The sequence below is a fragment of the Siphateles boraxobius genome, unplaced genomic scaffold (genome assembly GCF_051911475.1).
Source record: "Siphateles boraxobius isolate OS27281-9 unplaced genomic scaffold, OSU_SipBor_1 86, whole genome shotgun sequence".
Classification (NCBI taxonomy): domain Eukaryota; kingdom Metazoa; phylum Chordata; class Actinopteri; order Cypriniformes; family Leuciscidae; genus Siphateles; species Siphateles boraxobius.
Window position 1 is genome coordinate 3,475,165 of NW_027509215.1, and position 17,240 is coordinate 3,492,404.

At 39.8% G+C, this 17,240-nt stretch overlaps 2 protein-coding genes and 1 pseudogene across 2 annotated transcripts in view; all 3 read left to right on the forward strand.

Annotated features, from left to right (window-relative positions):
- The first annotated feature begins 846 nt into the window (after window positions 1-846).
- LOC143731255 (apoptosis-associated speck-like protein containing a CARD) lies at window positions 847-2,614 on the forward strand. Its single transcript, XM_077221984.1, has 4 exons — window positions 847-1,125; window positions 1,311-1,559; window positions 1,646-1,732; window positions 1,857-2,614. Exons 1-3 carry the CDS (start codon window positions 1,113-1,115, stop codon window positions 1,717-1,719), a joined length of 336 nt encoding a protein of 111 aa, XP_077078099.1. The 5' UTR covers window positions 847-1,112; the 3' UTR covers window positions 1,720-1,732; window positions 1,857-2,614.
- Window positions 2,615-4,866: 2,252 nt separating this feature from the next.
- The window catches only part of nlrp1 (NLR family pyrin domain containing 1), a 33,780-nt gene continuing 21,406 nt past the window's right edge, over window positions 4,867-17,240 (forward strand). Inside the window, 14 exon segments of the mRNA XM_077221828.1 lie at window positions 4,867-4,928; window positions 5,724-6,350; window positions 6,353-7,348; window positions 7,351-7,465; window positions 8,092-8,169; window positions 8,337-8,411; window positions 8,536-8,670; window positions 8,749-8,772; window positions 8,774-8,902; window positions 9,127-9,201; window positions 9,323-9,457; window positions 9,551-9,709; window positions 9,852-9,941; window positions 10,091-10,201. Coding sequence (XP_077077943.1) covers window positions 4,904-4,928; window positions 5,724-6,350; window positions 6,353-7,348; window positions 7,351-7,465; window positions 8,092-8,169; window positions 8,337-8,411; window positions 8,536-8,670; window positions 8,749-8,772; window positions 8,774-8,902; window positions 9,127-9,201; window positions 9,323-9,457; window positions 9,551-9,709; window positions 9,852-9,941; window positions 10,091-10,201 — 2,774 coding nt within the window. The 5' untranslated portion in view covers window positions 4,867-4,903.
- Window positions 10,294-11,363, forward strand: LOC143731142 (NACHT, LRR and PYD domains-containing protein 1 homolog pseudogene; annotated as a pseudogene).

The window sequence follows — 17,240 nt, forward strand, 5'->3', positions numbered from 1 at the left end:
ATTAGTCAATAGACCATTTGGGAGCAGAAGTCATAACAAGAGAATGCAGTAACAATATACAAGTTACTCTCGTGATTGACAAGTATTATCCCGAATCGATGCATTACACATGATACGCGTTAATGGTTGCCTATAAGCTCAAGGTCCAAAATGAATTTCAAAAGCTAAATATTTTAGCTAAATAATTCCTTATAGCCTGTATGCACGAAATATAGCCTATTTTGATGAAAATGTAGCTATTTTAAAGGCTGGTGAGAAAAAGGTTTTTTTGTGTGTGTGTAAATATTTATAAATGCAGACACTTGATGTGCAGACAGATGATACACAAAAGCCTACAGAAACTCCGCCAATGCCTGGAAATTATTAGTTTAAAAAACGTATCCAGACCAAACGCAAATCATCCAGTCTTTTTAAAAAACTTTAAAAGACAACTAAAAAAATATTATCTATCAACCTATATTTAATATAATAAAACTGTCTTTTCATGGACTACTGGGATGTATGTGTATGATTGTATGTGTATGTATTTTTATGTATGTACTGGTGTGCTTTCCGTTCTTTCAGTTCTTTACCATTGTTTGGTTGCAGGTGGTAACTACCTTGTCTGTACCACTTCTTTTTCATAAACTATGGGCCCCCACCTATAAGCTTTTTTTAGCTTCTTTGGGGGACCCATTTCACTACACCAGATTCTGATTCTGTACCCCCGCTGTATTATAAAAATTACTGGTAGTGGTATTTGTGAAATAAAAATAAACTCAAACTCTTATTTCATTGAATAATATATAATAGACTGTAGCCTACTAATAATAGGCCTACTAGAGTGATGCATTACGAAGACATTACGTCTTATAGGCTACGCCCAGCCCATGTTATTTACATTTACATTGAATACTTTCGTTTTTCAGTTTTTCCGGGACTAGGCGTACTTGCTGCAACTCTTTCTTTACGTCAAACTAGTTCAGTTGAAAATAGACTGTATTTTGCCAACCTGTGTACGGCAGATTAATTTTTTTAATTCAAGAGTTATAGCCTAACTTATAAGTAGACAGACTGGCCTACGTGGCGGATCATAGCTATCGCCATTTCGTCGTTCAAGGTTATTCAACAGGATGAGCAGCATTGGTAAGTGACAGAAACGGCGCGATCTAATGTAGTTGTCAAACTCAAATAGTTGAAACAAATCTAAATCTCTATTTTGTACAAGTAAACAATTACCCTGTTTATTTTTTATAAAAATTAGTTACGAAGACTTTTAAATATAGCCTTGTTTCTATGCTATATATCCTAATTCATCATTTTATGCCCAGAGGCCCAGTTTGTGACTAGGAACCGTGCAACTCTTATTCAAAGGGTTACTTCAGTGATGCCAATAGCAGATGAGCTACAAAATAAAGACATGATACACGCTGAAACATATGCAGAGATCAGAGCAGAAAATACCAACCAGGGAAAAATGAGAAAGCTCTTTGAAGCACTAGAAGCCGGAGGAGACCGAGTGAAAAATGACTTTTATCATGCACTGAAAAACCATGAACCATTCCTCTTCAAAGACCTGGGTAAGAGAATCTACAGTTGATATTATTTGAGATTATAAACTCAAACCTGTATATGACCTGTCCTGTTCTGTGGTTGATGGTAACAGGTGGTGTTACTGAAAACACAAGTGAGCTGGACAGCAGTGAGTGGAACCGGCCGGAGAGAATGCAGCTACAGTGAACTGAACACTACAGTGAGTGTCAATTGCATGTTATGTACTGTATCAATATACATGTCAAACACTTATGATCTGAAATCACCTTTGTTAGGAATATTCTCACTGGAGAGCAAAGCAAACTTTATTTTTATTTTTACAGATCGCTGATATTCTGTCCTTGATGCTCAACAAACAGTACTGTGCAAGACTTTACAGACCTAATGTGGAAAAAGAGAGAAGATGCAGCTACATGAACATGAGAGAATGTTAAAAATGAAAGGAACAGTTTAACTTTGTCATGTAAAAAAAATCAAAATCAAATTGTCTTAAACATTTAATATAACAGAATTTGTAGGCTGTTCTACACATTTGAAATGTATGAAAGTAAAGTTGTACTTTTTTGGAACATTTGACCTTTGCGTTACATGGAAGAAAATATATATTTTTTTAGGTGAACATTTTAAAGCCATAATGAACATTTTTATGGTGTTCTTTTAATGCTATAAAGACAACATTTTATACATCATCTATAGTTATTCAACTTAAATATATTCAGATTAAATCTTTTATATTAATAAAATGAATTTTTAAAAATAAATAAGGAATGATTTTACAGTGTTTGCAAAGTAAACAAATTTGAGATTAAACTTTGACAATCCTCCACTGACTTACATAATGATGTCACAATTTAGTGTCATATACTCGCCTTCATGTCATTTAGAGCTGCCTTGATATCTTTGATTGCCTTTACTGTTCATTTCCTTTCAGAACACGTTGACATGATTATTGTGCATCTGTTTTTACATTCCAGTTGGAAGGATTCTCTTCTCCTTGATAAATTGATAACTTTGTCAATTGGTTTACATTGTTCTCTTAATTTCTTAATTTTGTACCTGACAAATAAATGATTAAATTTGATTATTCTAGTCTCTGATTTATCTCTAGAAGGTTACAAAGTGTCTGATGTTACAGCAGATCAATGCCCAAGGTAAGAACACACCAAGTCCCATGATCCGAATGAAGTAGCAGGCTCTTCATCTACCTTTAGATTTCTGTCCTTCTCCTCACCTTCTACTTATGAGCGAAGTTAACCTCAAGCTATGTGTGTATTTGTGTGTGGATGGTTGTAATCTTTTGCAGACGTGAATAAATCAGAAATACTGATGGCCTTAATATTGTTTCCTCTAGCTGGAACATTTAGTGATTCTATATACCCTATCAGAAAAATGTTAAAGGTACAAATAAGGGGTTATTTTGTAACCCTACAACATGCAAGTCGACATAAAAACAATTAATATTTTAGAAAAAAGAGGGAACGCTTTACAAAAAATTATTTAGAGATTCTTTCCACACTGTTTTTACTAAATTAACTGGAAGATTATTTTTAGTGGAGACAGACAGCCTTCAGTGTTTCTCATAAAGTCTAATTCTTTTGCAGATAAATATTGATATTTGACTTTACGATTTATATATTTGATCCTTTATTCTGTTTTGAGGAAGACAGCAACCATCGACTCTTCTCAACTCTTAGTGTATTAGTTTGGACCAACGTAGTCAGGGTACATTTTTATGAGACTGGGTTGTCACTACACATCCAGTGTTTGGAATGCATCCTAAGTGTTCTTCGAAAAAACTCAACACTCAAATAACTGTATTTGCATTAAACATTCATGTTTAAACTGTGTTTTTTAGGTTAGATATGAGGCATAGACGGAAGTCTGAATTTCTCTCGAAAACCTCTCTCCCTTGTCCACGCTCAGCCTCCATCATTTTACAGTGAACATGTACCCTTTACTATTAATTTATTTCAGTTTAAAACTTTTGTTGAGTGGAAAATAATTACTTTATGCACTTTTAAGGCAATTAAATGCCCAGATTAGTGTTTTGGTCATAGGTTTGTCGTGATTTGTTTATAGTTGTATTATTAATGTGTTTCTTGCAGATCTTCAGAGTGTAATGAAAGAAATGGTGTAAAGAAATCCAGAAAGACTAAGACGTCAAACAAACCAGTCAATGTTGGATCTCTCAGATTTGAGTAATTGGTTTGCCAAACTTGTTTCATAATTTCTACTTAATGTTTTGACAGTCTTTCTTTGGACAACACACTTTGATAATATGTTATGGTCAGGGCCGGGCTATGACATGATAGTCACCACACAAAAGGATTTTTATTTCATATCTAATGTGCCACTAACCTAACCTCATTACTGACATGTTTAAGTTTCGCAGTGCTTATGTGTTATGCATATACCGTGCCGGAAATGTTTCCTACTTACAAGCAGCTCTCATAAAGTGCTACAGCTACACTATTCTGTTGCATCTCAAGAAAGTCTCTGTTGCGCTGACACTTGTCTCTGATTCATTTTCTTTCTCAGTTTTGATCTTGAATCAAGCTTTGATTATCAATATGGTAAGTCTCTGAATTGAAATTGAACTGTGACATTAACATTTTAGTCTTAAATAGTACAATATTTTTGTAATTTATAATATAATGCATATATAGCCTACATTGTCAATATGAAAACAATATTACTGTCCCCCAATATTTTGCACGTCAAGCTCGGAGTACTGACATAGGACTACTTGTATTACTTTTTTCACTTATATTGCTGCTTGCTTCTTGAAGTCCAGGCATGTGCAGTTTTAAACCGTTTATCCTTAATATTATATATATATATATATATATATATATATATATATATATATATATATATATATATATATATATATATATATATATATATATAATTGCCAGTTTGTATTATTATTATTTTTTTTGGCACAAACTTTAGTGTGCCGGCATTTACCTTTAACTTATTGCAGTTTTGCCAGTTTGTATTTTTAGTTCTTGTGTACTTAAAGGGTTAATTTGGTTTAAACCCACAAGTGCAGAGTGTATAAAAGTGTATAAAACCATGCAAAATATGGACAGAGAAGTATTTTTCAAAGTCAGCTGGCAAACATTTATATATTCTATAACAAAGATGTAACAAGTCTAAAGTGTTTTTGTTTTTTTTAGTATATGGGAAGATAGTTACAGAGTCTGTCTTAGTACAATGTTTTTTGACTGGTTAACTGGGAGTTAACAATAAATCGTGGTCTTACTTCCTCCTTTCTCTTCTCGAATTTTTCCAAAGCTCTGTAACTCTTTCATCAAGCTAGACACAAACATATATCATTTATTCTTCTTTTAAATTTTGATGGAGGATGATCTTAAGAATGTCAGATAACTGTAAGTGTTTATTTCAATTGCCCTTTACTGCCGAATATTCAAAATGGTCAAATTTGTGTGTAGTTTGTTTATGGTTTCCATTATATTTTGCCTTGTGGTTTAACATAAATGGCTGGACGGGTCAAATATACCATATCAAAATAACCTAAAACCAAAGCAGAAAAAGAAACCGTTATATCAGCACAACGTGCTTCTCCCTGTGTGTATGATTTAGATTTACAAAGCTCATTATGCAAAGTCATATTGTCTGTTTCTATGTTGTATATAATTCGAAAATATAGCTTTGCACAATGTTTTTGAATAACAGTAAAACTTTCTTGGTTGCCTTTTTTGTTCATAACTTTTGATTACACATTTGATACTACAGACTATGTAGATTTTATGTCTTTTGTACAAGAAGTTGGTTTGAATGGAAGTGAGATTTTGTTACACAAATGTGGCAACATACCTACTTCCTTTTTTACAAAGACAACCAATTTAAACTACTCTAAAAACAGTCTAATGACCAGCACAGTACTAAAACCATACAGGCTTTTATGCCACAGGTTGTAAAGTCCCTATTTTCAGATTAATTGGTAGACCTTATTGAGTATAAAAAAATACACAATATTGGAAGCCTCAACCTCATAATTGAAAAATGTCTGTCTGTCTGTTTGTCTATCTATTCCTGTACATTATCGATTATCTGTACATTATCGGTTATATGCCAGCTGTCTTATCCATGTTAGTTAGGCTACCATCTATTTGTAGGAACTTTACTATTTAATATAAGTCAGTGTTTTATGTTTCTTGTAGGTTTGAGCCCCGTGATTGTTCAGTATAAGGCTTCAATCACTGACAGATGTAAATTTGTGACAGAGTACAATCTTCCATCTGATGAACGTGTGGAACTGGCCGCCCGTTACACTGAACCAGTGATCATTCAGAGGAACAAAGATCAGAATGAGAAATACTATCGTGGACGTGTGAGGTCTCCTCACGCTTCTGGAATAAAAACATCATCTCAACTGTTATCAAATGACAAGAATCACAGCATCAGAATAGACCAGCTGTTCAGTACCGACAGTGACGGAAACACACCGAAAACTGTGATTCTCAGTGGTGATTCTGGAAGAGGTAAATCCTTTACGTTACAGAAGATCATGTTGGACTGGGCATCTGGAGAACTTTACTCTGAAAACTTTGATCTAATTTTTCTTTTGAAGAGTGATGAGCTGAAGTGTATTTCTGAGGAGATGAGCTTGAATGAGCTCTTGAGCTGGAGTTGCAGTTTAACATCAGATCAGATCTCACCAATACTAGAGTTCACACCAGAGAAAGTCCTCTTCCTCATTGACGGATCGGATGAGTATGTGTCTCATCCACCCATTCATTTCATGTTACTTCACACTAATCTATCCAAGAGAGCGCCACCTATGGTTATTCTAGGAACCTGTTGAGGGGAGTCTTGCTGCCTGAATCATTCATGCTGGTAACTATGAGATCTATAGCTGATGATGCAGTGATGAATCTCCTCAAAGGACCTCAGCGTTTCACTGAGATTGTGGGCTTCTCTGAGAAAGGGGTGCAGGAGTACTTCCACAAGATCTTTCAAGATGCGCAACTCTTCAAGAAAACATATGAGAGTGTGAAAGCAAATAAAGGCCTCTTGACTACTTGCTCTGTGCCTTTGCTGTGTTGGATGGTCTGTTTTTGTCTAAAGAAGCACATTACTGATGATGATCACATGATGGCAGAACTAAAGACAAGCACCTCCATATATGTGCACTTTGTGTCCACACTACTGGAGCATCATGGCCAAAGTCAGTCTGTCCTCTCCATGCTGAGGAGTTTGGGTCAGCTGGCAGAGAGAGGAATACAAAATCAGCAAGTCTTTTTTGATGAAAAGAGTGTGTCCGAGACTGGCTTAGATCCCGCCATGCGTTTGTTCTTATATAAAGATAGTTTGAAAAAGAAAGACAAACAGGAGCCAGTGTTCAGGTTTATGCATCTCAGCTTTCAGGAGTTATTCACTGCTCTTTATTATGTTTTACTGGATAAAGAAGAGCACTTAAATGTCACTAAGCTGTTTAATTTGATGAAATGTGAGGCTATAATTGACAGGCCATCTCCAGTTTTGAGAGAAAGAAGATCAAATCCCATCCCTCTAGTTTTGCTTTTCATCTATGGTCTCTTAAATGAGGAGGTGAGCAGCCAACTCTTTAATAAGCACAAATGTACCATTCCTCACACCATAAAACTGAAGAAAAGAGAATTGAAGAAAACACTCAAGAGAGCTATTGTTTTGACCCGCCAGTATGGAATTGAGTTGTTTGCTCTCCACTGTCTGTATGAGCTCCAGGATGAGGGGTTTGTCAGGAAAGATCTGAAAGCTTACAGGTCCATGGATTTGTCTTGTATTTCCCTGAGGAGCACAGACTGCTGTACTGTCTTCAGATCTGTCCACACATCAGAGAACTGAACCTCATGTACTGTGATTTAACAGCTGATAAACTCAAGATTCTTCAGCCAGCGCTCTGAATGTGTGAGACTCTGAGGTCAGTGTGTTTGGGTTGAGAAATCCAAAGCATAAAACTTAACTTGATTTAAGCTATTTTCAAAATACAATTATTAATTAAATATTGTGTGTGTGTGTATATATATATATATATATATATATATATATATATATATATATATATATATATATATATATATATATATATATAAGAATACTCTCTGCTGTGATGAATATGTTAAAAAAAATATTACTTATGTTATGTTGTGGGGAGTTCTGGTACTAACTACCATCGTGAGATCATAATGAAGAAAAAAAAAGCCATAAAAAATGAATTATGATGTAGAAAAGAAAACTTTATTGAGTAGTTTGACATAATCCTCAATTATTTACAGTAAAAAGTATTACAGTATAAAGTATATTTAAATATACTGTATAGATAATTTTATATATATTTAAAACTGATATATTCCACCTGACGCTTGTTATTGAACTGTTTTTCAAACCATATGAAACCATAACGAATACAAATATACCAAAAATGTGCACATGCACTATTTTTCCTTTATCATGGACACTTTTATTTGTCATTAAACTGTAATTCATGTTTATGTCATGATTTACTTTAAAAAATCAGTATTTACATATTTTTGTTTTTGTCAACAGGTTGACAGTGGACTACATGTATGATGTTGGAGATTTGATTCAGATTCTTGATGAATCAAAAATCTTGAGAAAACTAAAGTAATATTAACAGACAACATCTTCCAATATAAGAAATGGCAGTCATTTTCATTCTGAATGTAGTGTTTTAACATTTGTTTGTATATTTTACCATAAATGTCACAATGTAATTTATTAGTTATTTCTCTGACTTTCTCAGTATTTTGTGTCTTTGTTCCGATTGGTAGAGTTAAAGAGGATGAATTCATTGCTGAGAGTCTCAGATGGTCACTTGATCTGTCAGTCACTCGTGGAGATGTTTTGTAAGAATCTGTTGCAAATGCACTGTTATTTTCTTAAGTTATGTTTCAGAACACAGCAGATATCCTTCATAGTGAGTGTACAGTGCTGTTATCAAATGTTCATCTGTGTTTCTGTCTGTTTCAGGTTGTCTTTGAGCTCCTCTGAGAAGAATCCATCATATCCAGCAGTTGTAAACATCAGTCTTACATGTTCACACTCAGAGATATCCAGCACTGACTGGACACTCTTCTTACAGACACTCAGCAAGGCAGGAAAAGTGTAAGAAAAATATTCCTTTTGTCATATCAGTAGCTTTACTGTTATTCAAACATGTTGTGGGAAAATATATTTTTGCAGCTCCTCAGGTCTTGAGGATCATGTGTTTGCTTCTGTCTTCATTTCACTCTGTGGGTTTGAAGAAGTTGGATCTGAAGGTGTTCAATCTCAATGAGACCTGGGCATCTGGGATCATTTCCATCATCCAGACCTGCACCAGTCTACAAGAGCTAAGGTACGAGCATTTGCTTTTATTCATAATTGATTTCTGTCATGTCCTCTGATACAAGGAACAGCGGTCAAATACTGTATACAGGGGCCCCATATGAAATTTGGACACTTAAGTCACACTTAAAATCTGAATTTCATTGCATTAGATGCAAAATATAGATCCATGCGACATATGCAAAAAAAATATCCAAATGATCCTCTTCTCTCCTTGTTTATTTTTCTTGCCAGTGTTGAGGAAGAAATTTACAGTGCTGAGAGTCTCTTCTCATCAGTCAGTGTTTTAGTTTGTGATAAAGACATCAGGTATGTCACAAACAAAAATTTTAATCTTTACATGGAATACCATTTAAATAACGAATTGCCTAATTGTATAATTGCTATGTTTGGCTGTAATATGTTCACCTGCAACGTGTATGTTTTTTAGGCTGGACGTGAGGCAAAGACAGATGTTTAAGTCTCTCTCACATATCACTGTCACTTGTACTCACTCAGCGTTAAGCAGCTCTGACTGGAAAATCTGCTTCCAGAGATTCCACAAACAGGCTAGATACAATCCAGAGTAATTAAGAATCCCCAACATGAAACTATAGCATTTAATATGCAGTTTATTCTTTTTGGTCTTTTTACCTTTGTTTTATTGTACTTCTTGCAGATCTCCAGAGTGTAATGAGCATACGAATGGTCTGTTTTCTTTCCTGCACTCTGTGTGTGGTTTGAAGAGTGTGGAGCTGATGATATTCAGTCTGAATCAGAGCTGGGCTCGCAGGATTCTCTCTCTCATCCAGACCTGCAGCAGTCTGCAAGAAGTGTGGTAAGACTGATGTGAAACTCACTGTAGCATTAACTGATGAACCAGACCATGCTGTGATTTTTAAACCTTTGTGCTGAATGTTTTGTGATTACAACAATGTCCCTGTACAAAAGACCAAAAATGATAAAATGTTGTATTATAGTGTCAGTGTCACTGGTTTGATGCTTGAGGAGGGACTCGAGTTACTGCACGAATCACTGATGGATCCACACTGCACTGTGATCATTGAAGGGTAAACCATAATCTCCCTCAAGATCCATTTTAATCTCCAAAAATTGATTTTGAAATACTATCAATACAAGTGAAATACAGTTTCCTTTTCTCATCATTATTTCATATCTCTTGTACATTTATTTATTTTGTTTCCTCCATCTTTAAAAGGAGGAAGTGCAGTAAACTCACTGACCAGTGCACAGAACAGGACTGGAGCCACAGCTGCAATGAGAAAGTGAAGATTCACTTCAAACCAAAGGTTTTGGAAGAGATGGAAGAGTGAGATCATTTAATACAATTTTTTTCTCCTTTATACATCTATCATCTCATTTATCATTACCCTTTCTGTTCTCTAGGCTGAACCTTCTGAAATGAATCTTCACTGTCAGTCTTGTGTTCACATTGTTGACTGTGATCAGTGGGTTCACGTGGAGCCGTCAGTCTGTACAGATGAAGGAGGGTCAAAGTTTAGCATCAGCACTCAGGCGGGTCGATTCGAGTGCAGCAGGACCAGAATGCGATGGGTCTGTGCTGGTGACGTCACTCTCCAGTATCGTGAAGTGGATGGACTTTTCCTCAGTGCAGAGCTGGAGCGGCTTCAGTGTGAGCGAATTGGTCCAGTGATTGATGTGACCGTGATCTCAGGGAAACTGGAGGAGGCCCATCTCCCTCATTACGCCTGTTTAGCAGAGTCTGACCCCTCTCTCAAACATGCTGTGAAGCTCCTCAGCAAAAGAGAGGAAGGAGTATCTTTACAATCTGTAGAGTTGACCCGTTATCATGCCAAAATACTCCAACCATCCATCTCTTTTACAAGTTGACCCGTTATCATGCCAAAATACTCCAACCATCCTTCTCTTTTACAACTCTAATTATAAGCTGGTTTACGGAGTGGGAAAACCACTGTAACCTTCTTCTCTACATGCGCTGTAAAGATCCTCTCATTCTTAACATCTACTTTTTTCCAGTGAATGACACTTGTTCAAAAGAGAAAGTTGAGCAGAATGAAAAACCAAGTCATCCGATCAGCCATCCCAGACCTAACAGACCATTTCAGATGAAAACACACCTTCTTGAGGCTCCTGGTTCTTCAGTTCATCCTGTAGAGGGGATTTCATTTAGAACAGATGTTGATCCAAACTTCTTTGAGATCATGCAACATCAGGATGGTGATGTACAGATGAATCTGGTCAGAGAAAAGGACAAGAAATCTGCGTGGACTGCCACAATATGGAAAGCCAAACTTGCTCAGTTAAATCAAAGGCAAGTCCAAGATGAGCCACAACTGAATTCTGAGATAGATAAAGCACAGTTTTTTGATAAACACAGATCGGCTCTCATTCAAAGGGTTAAAAGCGTGAAGAGCATTGCTGATAAACTGCGTGAGCAGAGAATAATTCATGAGGAACTATATTCTGAAATCACACTGTTATGTGGATGAAGGATGAACCCAAAAGCAGACAGCAAATGATTCTCATGGTTTATTAATGGACAAACACAGAAAACAAAAACCCACGATGGGGCAAAACAAGGCAGGACAAGACTAATACTCAGACAGTAAACTCACAGCTACGACAGGAACAGACACTTCTTGAAGACAGGATTCTCAACAGGTTACTCACAGCTTGATCCACACAACGTATGACAATGTCAAACAATGAACCGACACAGGACAGCAAACACAAGGGGATCAAATAGGGAACACTAATGACGAGGACAGGTGAAACTGACTAGACAATAATCACAAGACGAGGGTAACAAGGGGGCGGACTTACATAACGAGACAACACAAGCACATGGCCCAAACAAAAGGCCTTGTACATGGTTTGTACACAAAATATGGGTCTGTCATGATCCTGCCACAAGATTAGATAAAATCAAGGACATGATGGCAGAACCATGACACACACATACTAATTTAACCAGTCCGGATAGTATGAGACAGATCTGTTACGCAGTATATTCAAGTGGTGTGATTGCAAAAGTTAAATTTGTTGTGATTCTTCAGAAACAGGAGCCTTACCTCTTTGAAGAACTGCTGCGTTCTGATTCTTAATGATTCTCTAAGTGAATATATTGCTTTAGAACAACACTGCAATATGGACAGCGAAATAACTAAATTATAAAATCATTTAACAGTTTAATGCTAGAATGCAAGATAAACTGATTTGTAAACTGAAAAGTAATATTAAAGACCCCCTCAAAATCAAGTTTTTAATGTTGTTATATGTCTGTGTTTTTAATAAGACAATGCATGTGCAAATCATAAGTTAACACCATTGCTGAGTATTTTGTCCTTAAAAAATTGCCAGTTTTTCTTATGTCACAAACTATCTTGTAACCAATCACATCAAATTGTGGGTGGCACATCATTAAATGCGAAGCAGGGGAGTCTCAAGAGAAGCCAGGTTATCCTGGTATATTTTTCTGTTGATATGAAAAATCTGGTACATTTTGCAATATAGCGGGTGAATTATGTATATGATGTATATTACGATGTTATGATGAACCAGCCTATTGTCAGGAATCAATCAGATTCATTCCCATCCACCACTCAAAGATCACTCTCCCCGGAATACTAACCACTCACACCTGTGCACCATCAATTACCTCATCACCCAGCTCTACAAAACACCCATGCACACTTCAGTCTTTGTCAAGCCTCCAACAGGAATAGACCATAACCCTCTGTCTCCTGAAGTCTCCAAGTCAACCAGAAAACCACCACGTAACGTATACTCACCTTTGAAATACTCACCTTTGTATCCTTGTCCCGTTGTTCCCAGAAGTCCTGCCTGGTCCCATGTTCCCCGAGTCCTGGAGATTCGTCTGAGTGTCCCACGTTCCCGCCGAGATCTCCGTGTCCGCTACTGTATCTGAAATAGAAAAGGAGACGTATCAATGAACAGTGTCTGCTCACGCCAAGCTAACTAAAGGAGGATCTGCTCACCTGGAATCCGCTCTGCACGTTGTGATCGTCACCGCACCTTCACCTGAACCTTGCCAATTCACCTTGTCACTTGAATCATTGTAAATAAACTCACGTTTGAATACACTTACCTCCGCCTCTGTGCCTGTATCCTGACAGAAGCCTTCCCCTACAAAGGAAAAGAAACAGCGCGATGGAGTCTACCCGCCATGATGATAATCCTGTACAACCTACAACCGCTGTTGTGAATTCCAGTCAGCCGACCCTCAGTACTTCCGCAGGCCCCACTTCTTCTATGGTTTGCTTCGCGAACCCAGCATCACGTCCAGCGCCATTCTCCGGTCGGGCGGAGGATTGCAACGGGTTCCTGCTTCAGTGTTCGCTCGCTTTGGAACAGCAGACCCAGTTGTACCCCACAGAAAGATCGAAGATTGCTTTTATAATCCAACAGTTATCCGGGGCTGCTTTAAGATGGGCTGAAACATTGTGGTTACAGGAATCCACTGTTACCTCGTCGGTACAGGAATTTGTAGACCATTTTAAAGAAGTTTTCGGGCGACCAGTTGATGATTCCTCCACCAGCGACAAACTACTGCAAATGCATCAGGGCAGAAAATCGGTTTCTGAGTATTCATTGGAGTTTCGCACTCTAGCCTCCGCAAGTGGGTGGAACGAGAAGGCGCTCATCTCCGTCTACCGACGTGGTTTGAATCCTGCTCTCCGTCTTCAAATGGCAATATATGATGACAGCCTGGGTGTGGAAAAGTTTATCCAGCAAGCTCTCCGCGCGCACCAACGATCTCAGGGCTGCTATCTCGAAACTCAACGACCCACTAGTACCTCTCAGTACCCCGCGGAAGGTCCATCCGAAGCAGGTGGAGAAAGGATGCAAGTGGATACTCACCGACTGTCTCCAGCGGAACGTGCCCGACGTCGAGAGCTAAGATTATGTCTGTATTGCGGAATGGGAGGACATTTTCGTCAGTCATGTCCAACTCGACCCCCCAGAATGCTTGTGAGTTCTGTCTTTACGACCGATTCGGTGTCAGCCCCATTAACGATATCAGTGATCCTGAAATCCACGACTTTCCATGTTTCTGCCACAGCCATTGTGGACTCCGGGTCGGCAGGAAACTTCATTTCCGGACAGCTCTGTCAAAAACTCCAGCTCGAGAAGTCAGCCACCACCAGACCGTACTCCATCCATGCAGTGACGGGTGAAACCATAAATCAAGGGTATGTCACATCTCAGATCAAACCTGTCATCCTCGGTGTCGAAGATACACACCATGAATTATTTGAACCTTTCATATTAGAGAACAGTCAGACTGATATAATCCTTGGCCGCCCATGGCTTATACGACATCAACTGAATATCAACTGGAAATCTGGTAAAATACTGACTTGGGGTTGTAAATGTGCGTCCAGGACCGCCGAACTCGCGATCACGCCCATCGTTAACATACCCGGCAACATTCCAGTGAACTCAACCTCCGTTGAAAGCCCCACAGAAAGCCTGTCAGTGTCCATCCCTACCTGTTACTCTCTGTTTGCAGATGTGTTCAATCCAGTCGAGGCTTCCAAATTACCACCTCACTGAGCCTGGGATTGTGCCATCGATCTCGTTCCAGGAGAGCCCATCCCTAAGGGACGAATCTACTACCTGTCTATCCCCGAACAAAGAGCCATGCAACAGTACATTAAGAAGCCTTGAAACAGGGTTATATCCGCTCCTCCACATCACCTGCTGCTGTCAGTTTTTTCTTTGTCCCTAAGAAGGATGGCGGACTACGTCCGTGTATCGACTATAGAAAAGCCACAACTGAAATCGGATAACCGTGAAGTTCAGCTATCCACTCCCGCTGGTTCCTTCCTCTCTGGAACAACTTCGAGAGGCTAAGGTATTCACCAAACTGGATTTGAGAAGCGCATATAATCTCATCCGAATTAGAGAAGGCGACGAATGGAAGACCGCGTTCATCACCCCAGCAGGCCATTACGAATATTTGGTTATGCCATATGGTCTGGTAAACGCTCCTTCCATCTTCCAAAGCTTCATGGATGAAGTCTTCCGAGATTACCTGAATCGGTTCATAATAATCTACATTGACGACATTCTAATCTATTCCAAGGATCCAGTGGAACATCAACGACATGTCTCCCTAGTACTCCAACGGCTACGTGAATTCTCCCTGTTCCTTAAGGCAGAGAAATGTTCCTTCCACCAAACCTCAGTCGAGTTCCTCGGTTATCAACTCAGTGAAAAAGGAGTAGAGATGGACGATCGCAAGACCAAGGCGATAGCTTCGTGGCCAACCCCACAGACTGTTAAAGAATTGCAAAGGTTCCTTGGATTTGCCAATTTTTACCGGAGGTTCATTCACCAGTACAGCCTGTTAACTGCCCCTCTAACATCTCTCCTCAAAGGAAAGCCCAAGACACTGCTCTGGACCGGTGAGGCCGATCACGCATTCCAGTCTCTAAAGACAGCGTTCACCACAGCTCCTCTACTCCGACATCCTAATCCTGAGGAAATGTTCATTGTTGAAGTTGATGCCTCCACTACTGGGGTAGGAGCTGTGTTATCCCAGTACTCCAACTCGTCCCCCAAACCTATGCCATGTGCGTTCTTCTCTCACAAGTTATCGCCTGCTGAGGTAAACTATAATATTGGGAACTCCTGGCGGTAAAGCTTGCTCTTGAAGAATGGCGACACTGGTTAGAGGGAGCCAAACACCCATTCCTGGTTCTCACTGACCACAAGAATCTCCAGTACTTAAAGGAAGCAAAGCGACTCAATCCACGCCAGGCCAGATGGGCACTCTTCTTTACTCGATTCCATTTCCAGATCTCCTATCGCCCTGGTTCAAAGAACGTCCGAGCGGATGCTCTGTCTCGTCTCCATGCCCCCGAAACTCACCACGAAGAACCCGAGAATATCTTACCAGAAAGGATGTTTGTCAATCCCATTCAGTGGGATTTAAACGAGCAACTGATGGAGTTGTCCCGACACCAGCCAAGTCCTCCAGAGTGCCCAGCCGGAAAGATTTACGTACCCGATGAATTTCGCATGTCACTAAACTCCACAGCACACTCATCCGTTGGGACTGGTCACCCTGGAATAACCAAGACCTGCTCCACCCTCCAGACCCGCTACTGGTTGCCCAACATGCTCCGCGATGTCAAGACCTTCATCCAAGGATGCATCCTGTGCGCTATGAATAAGAATCCCCGTCACTTACCCGCTGGAAAGCTCATGCCCCTACCTGTTCCACAAAGACCCTGGTCACACATTGGGGTTGATTTTGTGACTGACCTTCGACCCTCAGAGGAAAACACCTGTATCCTGGTGGCCATTGATCGCTTTTCTAAAGCGTGCAAGTTGATTCCCCTTAAGAACTTACCCACAGCATTTGTAACTGCAGAACTGTTAATGGAACATGTCTTCCGGAATTTCGGCCTTCCAGAGGACATTGTGTCAGACAGGGGGCCACAATTCATCTCAAAGGTGTGGCGAGCCTTCTTTGCATTAATGAACGTAACCGTAAGTCTAACTTCAGGGTATCATCCACAGGCGAATGGGCAGGCGGAACGTAAAATCCAGGATGTCAGCCGTTTCCTCCGTACCTTCTGCCATGCCAACCAGCATCTCTGGAGCCGCTATCTCGTATGGGCAGAGTATGCTCAAAACTCCCTTCGACAAACCTCCACCAACTTAACGCCGTTCCAATGCATTCTGGGTTACCAACCCCCACTGTTCCCGTGGTCCGGGGAGTCCTCAGAAGTCCCTGCAGTCAACGCCTGGTTCCGGAACAGTGAGAGGGTATGGAACCAAGCTCACCATCACCTCCAACAAGCCATAAACCACCACAGTCACTTCGCAGACGCTCATCGTCGCAACGCCCCCGAATACCAACCTGGCCAACTGGTTTGGCTTTCGACCAAGGATATCCGGCTGAGACTACCTTGTCGCAAACTAAGTCCAAGATACATCGGTCCATTTCCCATAACGAGGCAAATTAATCCAGTTACCTACCAGCTCCGTCTGCCAAACCAGTATCGCATCCACCCCTCATTCCATGTCTCCCTTCTGAAACCCCATCACTCACCTGTTCCAGTTCCCTCTACTGATCTGCCGCAAGATGAGAATCCTCCGGTACTCCCCATTGAAGCAGAATCCATCTTCGCTGTAAGAAGGATCCTGGACTCCCGACGTCGGGGTGGTCAACTCGAGTACCTGGTTGACTGGGAGAATTCTGGACCAGAGGAGAGGAGTTGGGTACCTCGTAAGGACGTCCTCGATCCCATGCTACTCACTGACTTCCATGAACAACATCCTGAAAAACCTGCTCCTCGAGGTAGACCCCCGCGACGTCGGGGTCCTGGGTC

Bases quoted from the DNA above. Each gene is read 5' to 3' on its own strand.
- LOC143731255 (XM_077221984.1), top strand. The intron at 1,560-1,645 runs GTAAGAGAATCT...TGATGGTAACAG, and splicing joins ATTCCTCTTCAAAGACCTGG to GTGGTGTTACTGAAAACACA.